The sequence below is a fragment of the Mustela putorius genome, unplaced genomic scaffold (assembly GCF_011764305.1).
Source record: "Mustela putorius furo isolate JIRA1106 unplaced genomic scaffold, ASM1176430v1.1 tig00000228_pilon_pilon_pilon, whole genome shotgun sequence".
Taxonomy (NCBI): domain Eukaryota; kingdom Metazoa; phylum Chordata; class Mammalia; order Carnivora; family Mustelidae; genus Mustela; species Mustela putorius.
Window position 1 is genome coordinate 39863577 of NW_025421322.1, and position 21555 is coordinate 39885131.

The following is a 21555-nucleotide window of genomic DNA, read 5'->3' on the forward strand; positions in this document are numbered from 1 at the left end:
GGGTGGCTGGAGGCCTTCGTCCCCAAGCCCCCTCAGCAGCCAGGAACCTGCTCTGCCAGGTTGGGGGGTGGGCCTTGGTCTTCATATGAACAGTGGGACCACCAGGTGTGGGACCGTGGTCGCCTCTGGTGGAGTGAGGGAGAGAGCACAGGTCATGGCCAGGAGGTCGGGGGTTCAGAGGACACTGGACGGAGGACCATGGGAAGGGCCTAGCAGGGCTTGAGGCTCAGTGTCTGGGAGTGAGGGCCCCCTCTGCCCTGGGGCCTGTAGCCAGAACCTTACAAGAGGCAGCCATGCTGGGGCAGGTGGGGCAGGTGGGGCAGGTGGGGCAGGTGGGGCAGGTGGGGCAGGTGCGGCAGGCTGTCTTTCATTCATTCCTTCATTCTTCAGACACCCTTGGCGCTCCCAGCTGTGTCCGGCCCCTGCACCGGGGCCCTGGGTTCAAAGCCTGTAGAGACCTTGGCACGGGTACCTGTAGATGGAGAACTGGAGAGCACTGTGGCCTGGCGCCCCAGAGGGACATCTGGGGAGTGGGGGAGGCACCAGGCCCCAGGGCCATCCCCCAAGGCAGACCCTTTCCCCAGCCCCTCTGCCCCTCGCTGACCCTGCGGGCCTCTGCTTCACAGGCCCAGGGCGGCTGTCCAGGCCCGACCTCCTCCCAGCCCGCCCTCCGCAGTGCTGTGCTGCCTCGCTGCCCGCTTCCCGGGGCGCGCAGGCTTCATACCAGCGGGTCCCGGGTGCAGGGACCCATGCCCTATGACCTCTAGACTCCCAGAGGTCACTCCCTGGAAGACACCCCAGCCCTCCGCCCCGCCCCGCGCCCTGACCCCCCGCCCTCTGATTCCTCCCAGGTGGCTGGAAGCTGTGGTCCCTGTGGGGCGAGTGCACGCGGGACTGCGGGGGAGGCCTGCAGACGCGGACCCGCACCTGCCTGCCGGCCCCCGGCGCGGAGGGCGGCGGCTGCGAGGGGGTGCTGGAGGAGGGGCGCCTGTGCAACCGCAAGGCCTGCGGCCGTGAGTGCGCGGACGACGCGCGGGCGCTTGGGCCTGGGGGGCCAGGTGTAGGACCCGGGTCGGCGAGGCCAGAGAGGGAGGGAGCGGCCCAGGGCGGGGCCGGGGGAGGCGCAGGAAGAACCCGGGGCCGGGTGGGACCGGGGAGGCGGGAAAGGAAACCTTCAGAGCAACGTCGGGTAGTGGAGCGAGGGGGTCCGGGGCGAGGCCAGGGGAGGGGAGGGAGGAGCCCGGGGCGGAGCCCGGGGTGGGCGGGGCCGGGGTGTCAGGAGAGGGGGAGGGGACTGGGGCGGGGCCACGAGAGGGAGGAGCCCGAGGCGGAGCCAAGGTGGGAGGAGCCCGGGGCGGGGCCAGAGGAAGGAGTGGCCCGGGGCGGGGCCAGAGGAAGGAGTGGCCCGGGGCGGGGCCAGAGGAAGGAGTGGCCCGGGGCGGGGCCAGAGGAAGGAGTGGCCCGGGGCGTGGTGGGACCCGACAGAGGGGAAGGAAACCTCGTGGGCGAGGCAGGGGGAGGAGAGGGCTTGGTGGGAGAGAGGGAACCGGACTTTGTGGGGCGGGGTCTGGGGCGGGGCGGGGCCGAGGCCTGTCCTGGTGCCCCTAGGACCTTCAGAGAAGACTCAGAAGCAGGGCTGGGACCCCAGCCCCGCCCCGCCCCGCCCCACCAGGAGGTGGAACTGGGTGGAGGACCTGCTGGCCCCAGCCTGACCCTAACTCCAGGCTGTGTTTCTCTAATAAGCCTTCAACGTCCTGATGCATATCTTCCCGCTCCCCTCATGTTAAATCAGCCCGTAATGAGCCTGTCCTTCCGTGGTTTGTCCCGTGAGGGGCCTTTCCTGGGAGAGGAGCTCTTCTCAAGAAGCTGGGGCGGAATCGGGGGCGTCAGGAGGCCGGGCCTGGGAGGCAGGAGCGCTGGCGGGAGGCTGAGCGGGAGAGGGCGGCAGCCACTCAGACGTGGTCCTCTGGAGGAAGAGAGGGAAGGGGCTTAGGGCAGGGGAGACCCATAGGAGGAGTCTCCTGGGGACCTCACGGGCTGGTGTCAGGCCAGGGTGTCCCAGTCCCAGGTTCCCAACCGTCCAGGGGGACCAAATAACCCGGATGTGGAAAGCCTGACCCCACTCTGGCCCGGGACAGAGGGACACAGGGCCCAGAGCGCCCCTCCTGAATTCCCAAGGCGGTGCTGCAGGCGGTGGCCGGGACACTGACCTGAGCCCGTCCTGCAGCGGCCGGGCGTGCCAGCTCCCGAAGCCAGTCCCTGCGGTCCACTGACGCCCGGCGGCGCGAGGAGCTGGGGGATGAGCTACAGCGTTTCGGCTTCCCGTCCCCGCAGACAGGTGAGCCGCGGGCTGGGCGGGCCTGATGCGCCTGCAGTCGGACTGAAACCCTACAAAGTGGGGAAGGTTGGTTTCAGGGCGTGGGGTCTTTGGGCAAGAACTGCATGGTATTAGTTGCCGCTACATCTAGGTAACAACCTTGATGACTTACCTTCCGACTCCCTCTTAAGTGTCCGGCGCTTGTCTCCAAGCAGACTGGCTTTAGGGGATGGGTGCCAGGCAAGGGAGCCTGTTTGGGGCTAGACCCGGGGACCCAGAGGTGGCACAAGGACACCCACAGGGACTGTGAGCCTTGTAGGGGAGACGGCAAGTCCTGAAGGTCAGCCCCGGTCGGAACTAAGCCTCGCTGGCCGCCTGCTGCCCAGCGCGAAGGGGGTTGGGGGAGGTGGGGGCGTTCCTCCTCGGAGTCTGACCGCAGCCTCAGCACGGAGGCAGTGGCAAGCCTTCGATGCTGTCGGTCTGGGCCCGCAGGTGACCCCGCGGCCGAGGAGTGGTCCCCGTGGAGCGTGTGCTCCAGCACCTGCGGCGAAGGCTGGCAGACCCGCACGCGCTTCTGCGTGTCCTCCTCCTACAGCACGCAGTGCAGCGGGCCTCTGCGCGAGCAGCGGCTGTGCAACAATTCCGCGGTGTGTCCAGGTACGTCTGGGAGGGGGCGGGCCTGGGAGCGGGGCGGGCGGGCCAGGGGCCTGGGCAGCTGCGTCCCACCCCGAGGTGGCTGAGCCCAGCCGTGCCCTCCATTCCCTTCGCAGTGCACGGCGCCTGGGATGAGTGGTCGCCTTGGAGCCTCTGCTCCAGCACCTGTGGCCGTGGCTTCCGAGACCGCACGCGCACCTGCAGGCCCCCCCAGTTTGGAGGCAACCCCTGTGAGGGCCCTGAGAAGCAAACTAAGTTTTGCAACATTGCCCTGTGTCCTGGTAGGTGAGAGGGAGGGAGCTGGGCTGGGCGATGGGCAGCCCCAGGAGTCCAGGGGGGCGTGCTGGGGTGCTCAAAGGTCGGAGAGCCTAGGGCATTCTTACTTGTATGTCATGGGTGTTGGGACGGCATGGCCCCCCCCAGGTGGTCACACCCGTGTCCCAGGCTTGGTGGTGGTGCAGTGGGCCTCAGAGGTATTCACACCTAGGACCCAGGATGCATGGTGGACGGGCAGGCCCCTAGAGGGGCTCATGCTTGTGACCCAGGCTCCTGTCCCACCTTCACAGGCTTGGGCGGTGAGACCCCCCCAGGCGTGCAGTTGTCCCCTGTGGCCCAGGCGTGGTGGGGTGGGGGGTCCCCGGAGGCATTCGCACCCGTGCCCCAGGCTGGGTGTTCACGCTGGCTTCCTGTCCCGTGTCTCCCCCGGGCCGGGCAGTGGATGGAAACTGGAACGAGTGGTCGAGCTGGAGCGCGTGCTCCGCCAGCTGCTCCCAGGGCCGGCAGCAGCGCACACGGGAGTGCAACGGGCCGTCCTACGGGGGCGCTGAGTGCCAGGGCCACTGGGTGGAGACTCGGGACTGCTTCCTCCAGCAGTGCCCAGGTCAGGACCATGCCCTGGGTCCCATGGGGGGTACCTGGCGGGCATCTGGGGGGATCCGTGGGACAACGGGGGTGGTTGTGGGGCCTGTGCTTGCGGCGGGGGGTGGGGGGGTCCTGGTTTCTTTTTTCCCTTGTGGCTTCCTGCTGCTACATCCCTGGGTCCCTGTGTCTCTGTGAGCCCTGGCACCCGGAACTGTGCCTTCCTTGTCCCCATCTGTGTGCCCCGTGCCTGGCTGTGCCCTGCAGTGGATGGCAAGTGGCAGACCTGGGCGTCATGGGGCGGCTGCAGTGTGACGTGCGGGGGCGGCACCCAGCGACGAGAACGAGTCTGCTCCGGTCCGTTCTTCGGGGGAGCTGCCTGCCAGGGCCCTCAGGACGAGCAGCGGCCGTGCGGCGCCCAGCGGTGTCCCGGTGAGTGTCCTGCTGCCCACCCCCCGCTGGGCTCTGGGGAGGGGAGCCACCCCCCCCCCAGCAGCTGGGCGGGGCTTGGGGCTTAGCTCGCTGGGAACAGCTCTGCCTGGAGAGTGGGTGTTCTGGAAGGGTCTTGGTTCCCCCGTCTGCTGCCAGCCCCCGGCCCCCCTTCCCACACCCCGCCCCACGTACTGCCTCTGGCCTCTCGGCAGAGCCCCATGAGATCTGTGACGAGGACAACTTCGGCACGGTGGTCTGGAAGGAGACTCCAGCAGGAGAGGTGGCTGCAGTCCGGTGTCCCCGCAATGCCACAGGTGAGGGCTGGGGGGACAGGCCATGTGGGGCTCCCATCCCACCTCACGGACAGGCACCGACACGCCCTCCGGGCCTGCCCCAAAGAGCCGTCAGCTCGTGCCCACTGAAGCCAGGGCAGCACGGCTGGGCCCGCTGCGACCCGCCCCAGTGCTCTAAACGCTCCCCAAGAGCCAGTAGCCCCACAAAGCCCATCACAAGGGATGGACCCTTATTGCTATGTGACGTTAGGACGTGACTTGACCTCTCTGAGCCTCCATTTTCTCGCTGTAAAAGGGGCTCTCCAGATAGTGCTGTCCTAAGGAGAGGGTGGGGCGGTACACGCAGCGCGGGGACCGTGGTGGGGGCGCTGGGGCAGGTGGGCTTGCGTATCCCTGAGCCCCGCCCCATCTGGGTTACGTGTTCCCGGGAGCACATGGCAAACAGAGAAGCAAGATTAAGGAAACACAGGTCACACGATGGTGTGACCTCTGGACTTTGGTCTGCAAGTGTGACCACATCCCCCCTTACTGTGATCCTGCGCCTCACTCTGGAACAGGCGTCCGTTCCCCCACTTCGTGCGGCTCGTGGCCCGTGTCAGGTGGCTGTTCTCTGCGGCCAGCACCATGGTGTGCACGCACAGCCATGCCCGGCCCTGGCCACGCCCCGGAAGTGCGTTCCCTGGCCCCGGGGGCCCCTGAGGTGTCCACGGGATGCCCAAGCCAGCTGAGGCCCCTGCTGTGCTGTGGGTGGCGCTGGGCAGGACCCCGGCTTTTCCGCTCTTCCCGGGGGCTCTGGGCTGAGAGGAGCCGCAGGACAGGCCTCCCGACGAGCCGCGGCCTCCACCTCCATGCAGGCGGCGTGCTGGGTCCTTGCGGGAGCTGCCGCTGTACCTGCTGGAGGAAGAAAACAAGAGAGGCGGCTGTGCGGCCTCAGTGGGAGGCGGCCGGCCCGTCCCTGCTTCTGGGGGCTAGAGGCGCTTGTGCTGGGGAGCGGAGGGTGGGATCTCCCCGCTGCAGGCAGAGATGACCCGCCGTCTCCCCAGGCCTCATCCTGCGACGCTGCGAGCTGGACGAGGAGGGCATCGCCTACTGGGAGCCCCCTACCTACATCCGTTGTGTCTCCATCGACTACCGGAACATCCAGATGATGGTGAGAGCGGGCTCTGGGGTGTCCCGACCTGCCCGGCGCTTCTCTGCCCTTTGATCTCAGACCCGGCCCAACGGCCGACCCCCGCGGCATGGCCTATGGACCTGAGTCAGCTCCGGCCACGGGCTGGGGGCAGCAGGAGGCCCAAGGGTGGGAGTCCTTGGGACCTGCCTTGCTGTATCCGGCGGAACCACGGCATCCACCCTGCTCCGTCTCCCCAGACTCGGGAGCACCTGGCGAAGGCGCAGCGTGGGCTGCCTGGGGAGGGGGTGTCCGAGGTGATCCAGACGCTGGTGGAGATCTCCCAGGACGGGACCAGCTACAGTGGGGACCTTCTCTCCACCATCGACGTCCTGAGGAACATGACGGAGATCTTCCGGAGGGCCTATTACAGTCCGACCCCCGGGGACGCGCAGGTGGGCTCCAGAGGGCAGCCCTGGGGAGGGCGCCTGGGAGGGTGACTAGGGAGTCCCTGACTCCAGCACCCCGCTACGCCCTGACCTGGCCACCTGCTGGGCCCTGACTCCCGTTACTGAGCCCTGATCCCCGGAGCATACGGAGCTAGAATTCTGGTGCCTTTTCCCTGCTCACTGGCACTTCTTCCTCTTCTTTCCAGAACTTTGTGCAGATCATCAGCAACCTGCTGGCAGAAGAGAACCGGGACAAGTGGGAGGAGGCCCAGCTGGTACGGACAGCAGTCTGGGGCCCCCTGGCCAGAGCAGCAGGGTGGGCACAGACATGTCTGCTTCCTTGCTGGGGCCCAGGCTAACCCAGGTGGGGTCCTGGGTTCAAGTCCCAGCAGGACCTCTGAGCTGGTCTGACTTTGATTTTCCGTCTCCCCATCCACCAGAGGACAGTAGCTCACCTGGTGGGCAGGTGCAGGAAAAGGTGTGGGCCACGTGGTACGTGTTGGGGTCACTGGGACATGGTCAGCCTCCCTTCCTCCTGGACTGACCTAGAGCCTGCCACCATTCCTGGCCCCAGGACAATAATTGGTATAGGACTGTGGGTATCCAGAGACCCTGGCCTTGTCCCCAGGCTGACCCCTGCCCACGAGCACAGCAGTCTCTCTGGGCTCAAGGTTCTGTTGTGCACAATGGCAGCGGATACTCAGAGGTCCAACCCTGCTTCCCGAGTTGGGGCCAGAGCTTCTCGGTGCTAGGGAATGGGCGACAGGACCCTGGATAGTGGGTGACAGGTGCAGGAGCAGAGGAGCCGGAGGGTGCGTCCCAGGCTAGGTGTGGGCTTCGATGACACCCTTGTTTCCCTCCGTGGTCCCCATGGGTTCTGAGGCTCCCTGCCCCCCCCCACCCGGTCTCAGATGGGTCCCAACGCCAAGGAGCTCTTCCGGCTGGTGGAGGACTTCGTAGGCGTCATCGGCTTCCGCATGAAGGACCTGCGGGACGCGTACCAGGTCACAGACAACCTGGGTGAGCCCCTGCCCACTCCGCTGACCCCCTCCCCAGTCCTCTCCGCAGCCCTGGGCCACCTTCCACGTCGGTGTCCTTGTCCATGGGAGCAGGCGGCGGCCAGACGCCCTGCATGGGCCCTCCCTGCGCCTTCACATGGACACAGCCCCCAGCTCCATATGGACTGTGGCCAGATGGGATCCCAGAGGGCGACCACAGGGCGTCTCAGCCCGGGACACAGCAGGAGCCCCGGCCAGGGCCAGCCCTCGCTTGCACCCCAGGGCCCTCTCTGCACTGGGACTGCCCGGAGGGTCCACGGCGGGACCGTGCAGCCAGCCCGTCCGTGCCCTCTGCCCCCAAGTGTCTCATCAGAGGGTCTCCGGCTCCTCCCAGTGCAGGTGCACTGACCCAGTGGCCCAGTCTCTAAGATGGGACAGCCACCAGCGATCGCCTCGGGGGGCTGCAGAGAGCCCCAGAGCACCCCAACTACCCTGTCAGACACCTGCGTCTCACGGATCCCGTGGTGTCACCTGTGTGCCCCACGGACTCACACCCCAGACCCACACCCACATTCACACACTCGCACACCCTGCACACTCCCACACACACTGACACCCTCACACTCACACACCTTACACACCACACCCACACTCGCACACTCCCCTCCCACACTCACACGCCCACACACTCACACACCCACATTCACACACACACACACACACTGACACCCACACCTCATGCTCATACCCCCCCACACACATTCACTTCACACCCCACACACCCACAAACCCACACCCCACGGGCCTGCACACGCACACACCCTTGCCCTACTGGTACCTATATACCCCCACTTCACACACCCCACCCAACCCCATACCCACACGCCCCATATCCCGCAGCAGTGGCCCACATACCCCATATCCTGAATTCAGGGCCCTCAGCGAGAAGGGCCCCATCTCTGTGCTCAGGTCCTCCTAGATGGAAGGTGCCCTGGTCCCCAGAATGGACCACGCAGGGACGGGGAGGGCATAGCCAGGGAGCCAGGCGGGAGGGGCTGGGGGAGTGCGGGCGGGGGGCCCCATGGGAGCACAGGCGGGGGTGGAGGTGCAAACTGGCTGCCTGTGCTGGGTTTCTGTTGGGGTCGAGGCCGCAGAGGTGGGCGAAGGCCAGGCAGGCTGGAGCCGCGGGCGGAGGCTGTGGGCTCCGGAGCCCAGTCCTTCCCCCACACCTACTGAGGGCAGGCCGTGGGGCGCTGGGAGAAGGGGGCATGGCGTCCGCCTGACATTGGCAGGCTGGGGTGGGGGGGACTTGGAGACACTGGGACCCCCCACCCCAGTCCCATGCTCCCAATCCCGTGTGTGCCACCTTGCCCCCACCTTGCCTCCAGGGACACCCTGGGGGGGTGGGGTCTGTTCCTTTGTGTGGAGCAGGTGGGGAGGGGGCTGGGCTCCAGCATCCCAGGGAGGAAAAGGGGTCACTAAGGTGACAGTACTCCGGGGGACCCCTCTATGGCCACAGACCTGACTGCAGAAGCTGCCTTTGACCCCTGTGGGGCCATGGGGGCTGAGTCAAAGCCTGGGTCCTCACCGTGGGAGGGCGCTCCTGCTGGGGCCGGGGGGTGGGCGTCCTTCGAAGGCTTGGGAGAGGCTGGAAGGTTACCCAGGTTGGGGCCCCTTCTGAGCTGCGAGCTCCCCAGGGCCAAGGCTCCTGGTTGCACAGCTGCGCTGTCTTCGTCTGTCTCTGTCCCTGTTGTCTCTGGGTCCGTCTACTCCAGTCCTCAGCATCCATAAACTCCCGGCCAGCGGGGCCGCAGACATCAGCTTCCCCATGAAGGGCTGGAGGGCCACCGGCGACTGGGCCAAGGTGCCGGAGGACAGGGTCACAGTGTCCAGGAGCGTCTTCTCTACGGGGTTGGCAGGTGAGGAGCCCCAAGCTGCGGGAGGGGCCCTCAGGGGAGACTCGGGCCCTGCGTCCGAGGGCGCACCCCCCAGAAGCTTCCTTCTGGAGTCTGGCCTGCTGCCTCAAGGGCCAAGGGCAGCCTTCACTTCTTCTCCGTGATCCTGAGGTCACCCCTTCCTCTAGGAAGCCCTCCCTGCTCTTCCTGCCTTTGAAAGATCCTAGGCGACCTTTGCTGAATGCTCCCGTGGACCACAGGGAGGGGAGGGCCTCGCCTGCCCCCCCAAGCCCTCGGGGTCACTTCAGGGGACCCAGACCGCCACCCCAGCTCTCCAGCCACAGTGCTGTGTGTGTGATGGGGGTGGACACGACCAAGGAGCCTGCGCCTCCTCCCGGGGACTTGCCCTTCCCCGCACTGGAGTGCGCCCCGGCTGTGGCAGGCGGGAGAGGGTGACCGCGGTGCTCCCTTCCAGAGGCTGATGACTCGTCTGTGTTCGTGGTGGGCACCGTGCTCTACAGGAACCTGGGCAGCTTCCTGGCCCTGCAGAGGTGGGAGGCCCAGCGGGCCTGGAAGGGACGTGGCATGGGGGGGCGTGGGCCAGCGGGAGGCACTCAGGGGAGGGACAGGGAGGGGAAGCCTGGCCCTTGCGCCCCGGCCCCCCGCCTCCCCCAACGCCTGCTGGCTCTGCCCCAGGAACACGACCGTGCTGAACTCCAAGGTCATCTCCGTGACAGTGAAGCCCCCGCCACGCTCCCTGCTCACACCCTTGGAGATAGAGTTCGCCCACCTGTACAACGTGAGTGCCATGCGCAGGGCCACGCAACTCCCCCACCTGCTCCATGGAGGGCCTGTGGCCTTCGTGGGTCTCCCTTGAGCCTGCTGCTCGCTTTCCTGCACGATGGAGGTGGAAACAGGCCCAAGAGGTGTGGTGATCTGCTCAAGCTACAGAGTGGGGGACGCCAGAGGCAAAACTCAGCCCACTTCTATAGCCACTGCCTTGGTTTCCTGGGGAAAAGCCGCCCCTTCTGAGACACGAGTCTGTCCCAGGCCTCACAGTCCCACTGTGCCCTGCTCCTTGGGGCTCTCTGTCAGGCCTCAGAGGACCCAGGGCCAACGTGCCCTTTGGACCTGCTGAAAGCCAGGAAGCCAAGAGTGTGAGCAGATCCATTACCCACCCAGGACCGAGCAGTGCCACGTCTCGAACCCAAGGCCAGGGTCATGTCGAGAACTGGCCCTGATCTGTCCCACTGTGTGGCCTCTGGCGAGTGGCTCAGCTTCTCTGTGCCTGGGCTCTCCCCTCGTAGATGGGAGCCACAAGCTTGGTGGAGACCTAAGTCGTTCCCACCAGCCCTCGGGGTGCACCACGGCTCAGGGGTGACCAGGACCCCTGCTGCTCTCGCTCCACAGGCCTGCAGGACAGGGTCTGCTGAGGCCCCGCCTGTGCCCACCCCACAGGGCCCCATGGGAGGGGGCAGTCTCGCCAGCACGCTGGACTGGCTGCCTGGGCTCCTGACATGGGCTTCAGCCATCACTGCCCCACTTGGGGAGGGGCCGAGAGTGGCTAGAGAGCAGGGCCAGTGCCTTCCCCACTCTGGGCCTCAGTTTCCTCCTCCTCGTGCTCCTTCTCTGGGGGCGACAGCAGAGTCAGAATGTTCACCTAGCAGGCCTGTGAGTGGCCCTGGCGGTCACCCTAGGGCGGGCCCCGGGCAGGGGGGCGCATGACCCTGACTCCTCCTCTCTCTCCCCCAGGGCACCACCAACCAGACCTGCATCCTGTGGGACGAGTCGGACGTGTAAGTTCACGTGGACTTTGTGGCCTCAGGGCCTCTAGGGTGGGCTCAGGGGTGGCTGGCCCACGGGGAGGGGTATAGTTTCAGGGTCGAGGCCATGACCTCCCACCTGTCCCTGCCCACGTCTGGCTCTGAGGCAGCTTGGACCCCACCCAGCCCGCCCCTGGCCCCTCCCAGGAAAGAGCTGGGCCAAGGCCCCAAAGTGGGAGCAGCCTTCGGAGAAGGAGGGTCAGAATCCTGGGACCAGGCGGGGGCGGTCTGAATCCCGGGGGGGGGTGAGGCCTTCCGTGGTGTGGTCAGAGGGCGGGCGTCACTGTCACCACCCGTCCCTCTCAGCGCTGGCGTCGGCAGCGCTGAGGCATCCCTGCAGCTCTTCCCCAGGCCGCCTGGGGGCGTGAGGCGCGCCGCCCGGCCCTCGGAGCCTGGGGGGCATGCTGCGAACCCCCTGTGCTCGGGGTGGGGCAGTCATGGGCATGTGTCCTGGGAGGGCAGGAAGGCTCCCGTGGCAGCTGATTCTCGAGACAAGCCCGCCTGGCAGAGAAGGGCGTGGAGGCAGAAACACAGCTTGAGCACAGACAGGGGATTTGGATGGCACATGTGGCGTGTGAGGTGTGGCCAGGAAGAGCAGGAGGCTGGAGGACAGGCAAGATGGGGCCGGTGTGCGGGGGCTGTTGTGTCAGGAGCTAGGGACGGTATTGGGATGGGATCAGCATCTACCCATCCACCGCCCCCTCCACCCCCATTCATCCACCCGTCCATGCACACCTCCGTCCGTCCGTCCGTCCGTCCCTCCGTCCGCCATCCTCCAGTGATTACCAGCCACAGAGAAGGCAGTTCTCTATCAGGTTTTGTCCTCAGCCTTGTCCTATCCACGCTGAGGAGGGCAGTAAAGCAGGAATATGTAGATTCCTATGAAAGCGTCAGCTCGTGCCCCATGGCAAGAAGTGGAGCCAGATGGCTCTGGTGACAGGGGACACTTGTGGCACGTGGGGTCAAGTGCCTTTTAAAGCAGGTTCATGGAAGCCTCTCTGAGGGGACGGTGTTTGAGCAGAGGCCTGACCTAGCACCGTGCACTGGAGACAACACTACAGCAAAAGGGACAGGCAGCCCCAGGCTCTATTCGGAGGCCACGCGGAGCCATCGGGCACATCCCACTGGCCTTTACCGGCTCTGGGCCTGGGGTGGCGGCTTGGTTGGGGGAGGGCTGGCCGGCCTGCTGCCCTGGCAAGTGGCCCTCTGGCTTTGGTTGCTGTCCTGCTTTTCTCTGGGTTTTACAAGCAGCAGAACCTCTTGGTATAAAATGGGGTGTCTGAAAAGAGTGATGGTGGCAAGACAAGGAAGCAGGCCCTCATGCTTGCGGCGTCCTGGCCAGCCCCTCTGAGTCCCCATTCCCAGGCAGCCGGGCTGAGCTGTGGCTTCTGGTCTGTCCATCTGGCCCTTCCCCGACTCCCCAGGGGCTGTCCAAAGGCTGCCCGCAGCCCTGGGCCACACGGGTCACCCCTCCTGGAGGGCCTTCCTCTTTCTCCTGACGGCTCCACCCTCATTTCTGAGAGTCTCCTCGCGGGCCAGTCCTGGGACCGTGTGAAGCTCTTGGAAGCAAACTGCTCTCCAGAGAGGTGGGCTTCACCCGCTTTGCCTCCCTGTGCAGCAGCTGCGAGAGCTCCGGCCGGGCCAGCACGTCCCGCTCACGTCCTGAGGGCCTTCCTGTGGCCCAGGAGGACCTCGAGGCCGACCCTGCCCTCCAGGAGCCTCAGCTGCCCACCCTGTAGCCAGGTTCCCACTTCTCACCTCTGGCCATGAACTCTTTCAAGGGCCGGGGGGCCTGCCTACCATCCCAGCATGCCCCACCCACCCACGGTCCCCTCTGGAGGCATGGAATGGCTAAAGTTTCTGTACCTGGGGGCCCAGCAACTGCGCCGTGTTTGCAACGTGCCCCAGGTAGCATTTGCATGCGAGCTCCCTGTTTGGTCCTGGGCAGGGTCCTGGGTAGGGCCCCAGGAGCCTGACTGCACTGTTGCTGCCACCTCGGAGAAAGCCGGGCCATCTATGAGCCTGTGACTCAGTGGAACTCTCCGGAGTGGGGATGGAGGAATCCAATCCATGGCTGGGTAGCCCGGGGCCCACGGGGGACGGTCTGAGACTGGGGTGCTGTGGTAGAGGGACCTGGCTGTGTCCTCAAGACCCACCCCTATTCTGTGCTGGATACCTCCCTTCCATGGCCAGGGTGGGGGGCTGCTCCTCACCCCATGAAAGGGCTCAGAGGAGCCCAGGGCTTCCTAGATGATCAGACAGAAGGTTCAAGTACAGGGCCCCAAGTCTGCTTCCACCTGTGACCCAGGAGCTGAGTCTGTGCTGGTGTAGACCCGTGGGGGGTGGGGGCTGAGAAAGAGGGTCACATGTGTGCGGGATTGTGGGTGGGGGTTTGCCGGAGAGGGAGGCAGTGACCACCTGAAGAGAAATAGTGATTTTCCATCCTTGACTGTGATCCCTGAGCCCAGTCCTAATCGCAGATGGAGTGTCTTGACCCCAGTCACCTGCTGAGCCCTGAGCCCTGGTCACCTGCTGACCCCTTTCCCCAGTTACACTCTGAGCCCTGACCTTTATCAAATACTCAGCCCTGACCCTGGTCCCACTCTGAGCCCTGAAACTGGCCACACTCTGAGCCCTGACCCTGGTCACACTCTGAGCCCTGACCTTGGCCACACACTTAGCCCCGACCCCGGTCACACACTGAGCCCTGATCCTGGTCACTCTGAGCCCTGAGCCCTGGTCATACTCTGAGCCCTGATCCTGGTCCCACTCTGAGCCCTGACCCTGGTCACACACTTAGCCCCGACCCCGGTCACATGCTGAACCCTGATCCTGGTCCCTCTCTGAGCCCTAATCCTGGTCACACACTGAGCCCTGACCCTGGCCCCATGCTGAACTCTGATCCTGGTCACACTCTGAATGCTGACCCTGTCACACATTGAGCCCTGACCCCGGTCACACTCTGAGCCCTGACCCTGGTCACACACTTAGCCCTGACCCCGGTCACATGCTGAACCCTGATCCTGGTCCCTCTCTGAGCCCTAATCCTGGCCACACACTGAGCCCTGACCCTGGCCCCATGCTGAACTCTGATCCTGGTCACACTCTGAGCCCTGATCCTTGTCCTGCTCTGAGCCCTCATCCTGGTCCTGCTCTGAGCCCTGAACCTGGTCACACTCTGAGCCCTGACCCCGGTGACACAGTGAGCCCTGACCCCGGTCACATGCTGAGCCCTGCCCCTGTGTCTTCTCTGGAACCTGTTCAGGATGCTCACAGATGATCACATGAGTGTCACGTGCTTACCGGGCCACCTCCTCTTCTAGACACATGCGACAGTTGGCCATGTGATGTGCTCGTCTTAGAAATACTGAGTCAGAGGCTCCCGCCCACAGCACAGACCCTCCACGGCCTCGCCCCCAGCTACACACACATTTCCACACGAAGCCTCAACACCCACGCTCAGCGGCTCGGTTAACTCTGGTTCCTGACGGCTCCCTGGACCCCCCTCGCCCCAGGCGCCCGCATTATGCGGCCAAATCCCCCTTCCCAGCCGAAGACCCCGACGGCCCGCTCCAAATCCCCGGCTGGTGGCTCGGCGCCCCCCCCCCCCCGTCCCCAGCACTGCAGCAGCCTGGCCCTGGCAGGGAGGCCCGGGGAGCGGGGGCGTTGGGGAGGGAAAGGGGGGTCTGCGGAGCTCCCAGCTGTGCAGGAGGGCAGGTGGAGGATAGACTGGGCGACAGAGCTGATGAGGGCCCGGAGCCCGTCCTGGGCTCCCGTCTTGTGGTCCCAAGAGGCCAACTCCTGGCATCTCCCTCATGGCAGCCGCTAAGTTAGAACCTTGAAGTCAGAGCTGGTAAGATTCCGGGAGACCATCTGCTCTGCTCAGCTGGGACCCTGTGTGCAGGTGGGGGGCAGGGACTCCCCGCCAGTGAGCCTCCTGGGATGCCCGAGTTTTGGGGGAGGGTGTGCGGGGGACCAGCCCCAGGGGGGCCCCAGGACCCACACCCACATGGGCTGCAGAGCCTCTGACAAGTGCTCCCGGCTTGAGGGTTTCTCCCTCTGGCGAGCTGAGCCAGCGGCGCGGACGCCAGGACGGGCTGCCGGAGGGATGGCGTCCTGCACGCACCTGAAGCCCAGCCCCGATCCAGGCTCTTCAGACATGCCTCCTTGACTACCACGGGCTGCTGTCTGCAGAGCAGCAGGCCTGGGAGGCCGCCTGGCCTGGCCCTGCCACCCAGGGACAGGCGGGACCCAGGCTCGCCCCTCCCCTGGGGCCCCTGCCCCCGTGTGTGTCCCAGTCCCTCTAAGAGCCTTGCCCCTATCCTTGGTTTCCGTGGAGAGGGCGGTGAGGGGCAGGCTGAGGGGAGCGGAAGGGACAGTTGGCAGGGTCCCTAGGTCCCTGTCAGCGGCTGGGAGCCAGCCGGAGTCCTCCCACTAAGGCTGGTTTCTGATGGGGGCAGAGGCGGCAGGCAGGAGGGAGATGGGAGAGGGCGGCCCGTGCCCCCCTCCCACCCCTGCAGCCCTGCAGTCCGCCCCAACCCCTTCCCCTGTGCCCTTCCCTCCTCTGAGTCTCCCCCTACTTCGTCCTTGGGGGGCGGGGGCTGGCAGGGCCACGCTGGGGACCTGCCCTCTCCTGCAGGTGCTGCTGAGCCCAGGCCTTCCTGTCTCCTTGCAGGGGCGGGAGCGGGAGGGGGCAGATGGGCCAGGAGGTCATGGCACCCCCCGGCTGCTTCCTGGCTGACAGCCCGGTTCCCCCCGGCCACTGCCCTCCACCCCACGGGCCCCTCGCTGCTGCCCCCCTCAGGGACGGGTGGCCTGTTTGCGCCTGGCCCCTGTGCCCAGTCCGGCTGCAGCCTCCAACACCACCTGCTCTGAGAGGCGCGTCCTGCCCGCTTTCCCACACTCACAGTCCTGCCCCTCCTTCCCAGCTCAGACCCCAGGGAGTATTTGCTGCCTCCTGTTCGCCCCTACTCCTGCGGAACAGGGCCCCCCGGGCAGGGCCTGGGTCTCGTCCACTGCCCACGTGTCTCCCCTGCTGGGGACACACAGTTAAGCCCCCAGGAGGTGAACAGAGGCTGCTGGACTGTGCCCTGTTTGAAGGGGGCCCCTCATCCTCAGGGGACTGGGACTCGCCCGTTCCCTCCTTCCCTGCGGCCAGTCTGCCCCGTGGGGTCTGGCAGCATCCCACTGTCGAGGTGCCCTCACGCCACCCACCCAGCGGGATAGCCACCAAGGTGCGCCCACCCCTCGCCACTCACTTGTGGGATGAGGGGGTCCCCCAGGAGGGCAGGGGCCGAGGAAGCTGCCCCCACTGGAATGCCTGCTGGGCCGGGGTGTCCCAAGGGTGGGAGGTCCTGTGTGTGTCCTCCAGCCACACTTGGCGGGTCAGGGGAGCTCCTTGTTCCAGCTCAGGAACCCCGGTTCTGCCACACCCACCACGCACGCCCAGGCCTCAGCTTCTCTGACCGTATGATGGAGGAGACAGACCCATGCTGGGGAGGTGTCGCCAGCCCCCCAGCCCCCCCCCCAGGCACCTCACAGGCCACGGCAGAGGACGGGACTGCCAGTGCTGGCCCAGAGCTGGCCACGGCCCTATCTGCCCCCTTCCTGTCCTGAAGCTCTCCCTTGCTTTCCCCTCATTCTGCTGGAACAGCGTGCTGGTCACTCCTGGCCGGGGACAGACCCGGGCGCATGTCTAGAGAGGGAGCTCTGGCCAAGGAAGGGGGTGGTCCGGCCAGGAGCACGGCGTGTTGGTGTGGAGGGCGCATCTCAGGGCAGGGCCCTTCCCTGCACACGAAACTCCTTCTGCTGTGTGTCAGCTGGGACCCGAGGCCCCTGCATCCGTCCCGTAGCCTCTCCACACGCGCAGGTGGGTGGGGATGGGGTCCTCTGAGCAGAGCACCCACAGAGACACAGGGGTCAAGGAGAGGGGCCCCTGAGCTCACGAAACCAGGCCGGCAGAGTGGGACCGGCGCCGGGTGGCACGCGGGTGGCCCTATTCCAGAGGTGCCGGCAGGGGCGGGAGATGGGCTGGCGGGAGTGCGGTGTAGACGAAGTCACCTACGTTGCTTGTTTGCGGCCACAGGGCCGAGTGGCCAGAGGCCTGGGAAGGGGGGCTTGGGACCAGGTGGGGCCGTTGCCATCGGCACCCGCACTCCCCCAGCAGCCCCTCCACAGGCTCTGCCACGTGAGTCTGTGCCCGGCTCTGGCTTGGGGGGGTGGGCCACGTTGCTGCAGGAAGGGGTGCACGCGGCGACACACAGGGCCCCTCTGGCCAGCGCACAGAGTTGCTTTGGAGCGCTCCTAGCCGGGCCCCGTCCCCCCGTCCGGCTGTCCTTCCAGGGGCACTGTGCCGGAGACGCATGTTCCCAGTGGCGCCCACCCACAGGGCATGCTCTGCCCATGGGCACACGGGGCCCCCCTGCATCCACCCAAGGGGGGACTCCACTGTGCTCCAACATCTGGTCCCGCAGGGACCGCCCTACCCAGACCCCGTCCTGCCGCCGTCCCCACCCTCCCGGGACTCTTCCAGGTCCGGCCCACCCTGTCGTAACGGCGGCATCTGTCCATCCCTCTCGGAGACCAGGCCCCCAGGTCCAGAGCACCCGCTGTGACCCGGCAGCTGGACCGGTGGGAGGAGCAGGGGTCCTGCCTGCTGCAGGCCTGGCCTCGAAGCCCGGCCCCATTCCTTACTAACCGGGTCGTGGTGGGTGAGCCCTTTTGGCTCCTTGAGACATGGGGTTGCCACAGGGCCGAAATGAGGTGATGGGTGTTGAGGACAGGTGGGTCAGTGGGAAATGGTCAGCAGGTAGGCGCTGTCCCTACCCGTCCTCCAGGAAGCTCGGGAGAGAGAGGGCCCCTCCCTGACCCACACTGTGCCCTGTGGGGTAAGCGCCGGCCTCGGGGGCCCAGTGTGAGGTTCCCCAGCTGGAGCCCACCTGGAGGCAGGCAGCAGAGGCCCTCGGGGCCCCAGCGCAGCATGTGCAAAGGAGCTGAGGCAGGGTCCACGGGCTGGACTTGCAGGGCGGGTGGAGCTCTCCTCCCTTGAGATGCTTGCTTCCCCTCTGCCAGAGGCTGCGACAGCTGGTTTCCTGAGGCAGAAAGGTCTTCATCCCACTCCCCAGGCAGCCACGGCCCCTGCTGGTGGCCTGCGGGGGGGGGGGGCGTGATGCGACTTGTGGGAGGGCGCAGGGTGGGGCAGCTGTGGCACGGCCCGTTCTCGCCCCCAGGCCTCGGTGCTGGGGCCAGGGCGGCAGGAAGCAGGACACGGTCGGATGACGTCGAGTGCCAGGGTCACTGGGCCTTTGGGAGTCGGGGGAACTGCGAGATGCCTGGAAGGTGGGGTGGCGGTCGGGGTGTGACAGGCAGTGGTGACGGTGTGGCTGCCTGTGCGCATCTGTCCCTGGGGGACAGGGACGGCGGGACCTCCCGTAAGACAGGTTCCGTCTACACAGCGCCCCGGACACGGCAGACGCGAGAAGTGCTCGCGGGTGAAAGCTGGCAACGGGCTTGGCAGCCGGTGTCGGTTCGGCGACGGTCGCGGGGCTGGTTCTGCCGAGGCCACGCCCGGGATGCTCGCGGCGGCGGTGACGCCGGGGACCATGAAAGCACAGAGACAGCGGGACAGCGGTGGGGACGATGGTGCTGCCGATGCCAATGGCGGCAGTGCCGGCGCGGATGGCGGTGATGGCCGTGGCGGTGTTGCTGGTGACAGTATGGGGGGTGATGGCGGCGGGTGCGTGGCCGACATCGGGGCTGTGGTGGTGGTGATGCGTCTGGGGTCAGTGGCGGTGTGATTACAGCATTCGCTCGGGGACTGCCCATGGCAGGGGCGACGTGGCGGTGGCGACGTGGCGGTGATGGTGGCCTTGCCCATGCGTCGTGCTGATGGTGGCCATGAGGGCGGCGGTGGCCACGGATACATTGTCAGGGGCATCGATGGGGTTCGTGCGACGTCGTCTCGGCCTCGGTGGCTTCGGAGCAGCTGTGAGGGCACAGACAGCAGTGACAGTGAAGGCGGTGAGCTCGCGGCCCCCTCCCTGTGGGGCCTAGGGCACGCCCGTGGTGCAGTGGCCAGCCGGACCACAGCGATCAGTGTCAGATGCCCCTGGAGTGGAGAAGATTGAGTGGGAGGCTGTGGCATCTGGGAGGGCCTCTTGGAGGCCACCAGGCTGAGCAGGCTGTGACAGGCGGCAGGTTTGGGATCTGTCGGGGGACACTGAGCACAGAGCCTGCCAAAGGCAGGCCGGGGAGGCGCTTCCTGGATGAATGAGTAAGCGGACCCCTGGCGGAAGTGTGGGTGCCAAGGCAGTGATCCATCAGTGGGCAGAGGTAGGGGACAGGAGGGACAGAGCTTGGACGGAGGGGTGCCGGGGGGAGTTCTAAGTGAGGTGACAGGCTCAGGTTGGGTCCCAGGGGTGCAGGCCTCTGAGCGGAGGGGAGGTTAGCAGATGGAGCAGGGTCAGAAGGCCAGACCGCTGGCTTGCAGGGCTGGTGGGCCAGGGTCCCACGCTCTCCCAGAGGCCCAGGTCTGCCCCGGGTGTGGTGGATGTGAGGGGGAGAGCTTGGACCACGGGAAGGACCAGGTCTCCAGGCCTGCAGCCGGGAGCGGACTCCGAGCGTGGCCGGCCCAGGGGGCAGAGAGGAGGCCGGCGTCTCCGCATCGTGGGCAGAGGCTCCCGGGACAGAATCCTGCGGCTCAGACACCGGCCGCACCAGGAGGGCCACCCATGTGCAGGAGCGCAGGCCAGGTCTCACCCAGCAGCACGCTGAGCGCGACCCTGGTCAGGCAGGTGTCCCTCCCCCAGGGTCCACGTGTTGCAGATATCAGGATCCTCCCAGGACCATGGGTGTTGCCCCCAGGACCTGAGCCAAGACTGGATAGAACTGACCTGGGCCAGGCCATGGCGGGGCAGACACGACCTGGCCTGCAGGTTCTCATGAGCTGGTGGCCAGCAGGGATAGGTCTGGGCACAGAGGGAGCTCAAGGAGGCTTCCCCAAAGGACCAGGCGAGCGAGTCAGCCAGGGGACAGGAGGGACCATGGTCAGAGACACTGGCCAAGGTCTAGGGCTGGAAGCAGGAGACGGCGCCTGTGTGCTGGGTCCCCACTGGCTCCGTGCAGCTGGCGTGGGCCGGCAGGTGCAACGGGGCCGGGGGAGCCTGGGGGTCCTGACGAGCTCCGGCTGTGGGCTGAGGCAGGACCCAGGGAGAGGGGTCCTAGCGCAGAAGCAGGGTAGAGCCTGAAGGAGGGGTCTGGTGTAGTGCTCGGGAATTCACAGGCTATCCAGGGAGGAGACTCAGCACAGACCTTGATCTGTGGCTCAGAAGTCAGCAGGGAGAGGTGGGGGGGTAGGCCTTCTGATGGGTGAAGTGTGATTTAGCGGGGCCTCGTCCTAGGCTAGAGGGTGTAGGGAGCACGAGGGGAGGCCAGCCCATTGATGATCTTGAAGACCAGGCTGGAAAGTCCTGAGGGGCCTCTAGAAGCCTCTGCAGCAGATACTTTGCCCGTTTCCGGTTACCCTATTGGACTGTGCTGTGCCCACTCCGGCTTTTTTCGATTGTGTAGGAGGCTACCTATGAGTCATTCACACTCCAGTGTGAATTAGCCCATCAAACCCCAGGGGACCCTGACGGTTCTCGTCCCGTAATAGACCTGCTCCGTGGGCCGGCAGGAGGTTTCATGAATGCAGTGAGTGCCCTGGTTCGGTGGGTGGACGGATGGACGGGCCGGCTGTCAGAGCACCCTCTCTGTTACCGTCCCCTGATGTACTATGAGCACCAGGCCCAAAGCGATGCGGCCCCACGTCTCCCACAACAACGCACTGGCGGAGCCTTGGTTCTCCCCTCACAGGCCCGGCAGCTCAGCGCCGAGAAGCTGGGATGGAACCCGCCTGAGCGGGAACAGTTCCGCCTTCTTGGGCTGGGCACGGGCCAGAAGGCGGGGGGCCAGAGGTGCCATGGGCTGAGCCTCCTCCCAGGGTCTGTGACGCCCCTTGGCTCCCACGCATCCCGAGCGGGGTTGGGGACCAGGCCCGCTGCTGATGGCAGCCTGCTTATCTTCTCTGAGCCGCTCTTGGCCTGGGACACGGGGACAGGCAGCGGCTCCGCTCTGAGTGCTGAGTGTGCGGTGGCGGGGGGCAAGGTGGTTCTGTCCCGGGAGCCCCTAAATGTGGCCCAAGGAGAGCCCCTGAGGAGCAGAGTGGTGAGGTCAGGTCAGGGAGGCTGGACGGGCCCCCGGGGCCCTGGGGTGTCTCAGTGGGGAGGGGGCCGTGGGAGCTTTGAGCTGAGGACGACATGCCTGGCTTGTTTTCTGGCACTGTGGGGAGGCCGGTCGGAGCTGCTGACGGATGGGCCGTGGGCGTGGGAGAGGGCGAGGGGTGAGGTGGCGCCGAGGTTGCCATAGGCAGTGGAAGTTCAGGGGGCGGAGGGCTGGCTGCCCAGTCTGGGCGGGTGCCCCCACCGCTGAGCCGGCAGCAAGGTGAGCAGGCTGGGCCCGGGCCTGCCCCACCGGAGGAGGCTGCAGAAGAGAACGCTGAAGCCGTGAGCAGAGCAGAATGGAGGAGGAGGTTGTGGGTCAGGGACCACCTCACTGCGGGAGCCAGGAGCCGGCTGTGGCCACGGTGGCTGTGGAGGTGAACCAGCCTGGCCTCCCAGCAGGTCGGGCAGTGTGATGGTGGAGGCGTGGCTCTGCTCTGGGCGCCCTGGTCAGATGGGGGAAGACACAGCC

At 66.3% G+C, this 21555-nt stretch overlaps 1 protein-coding gene across 1 annotated transcript in view; it reads left to right on the forward strand.

Annotated features, from left to right (window-relative positions):
* Positions 1-21555, forward strand: part of ADGRB1 (adhesion G protein-coupled receptor B1) — a 75840-nt gene that overhangs the window by 23421 nt on the left and 30864 nt on the right. Inside the window, 15 exon segments of the mRNA XM_045078201.1 lie at positions 852-1013; positions 2228-2338; positions 2810-2974; positions 3088-3252; positions 3687-3851; positions 4097-4261; positions 4474-4575; positions 5598-5704; positions 5923-6117; positions 6318-6386; positions 7023-7131; positions 8885-9028; positions 9480-9555; positions 9701-9803; positions 10757-10800. Of these exon segments, the coding sequence (XP_044934136.1) occupies positions 852-1013; positions 2228-2338; positions 2810-2974; positions 3088-3252; positions 3687-3851; positions 4097-4261; positions 4474-4575; positions 5598-5704; positions 5923-6117; positions 6318-6386; positions 7023-7131; positions 8885-9028; positions 9480-9555; positions 9701-9803; positions 10757-10800 (1882 nt within the window).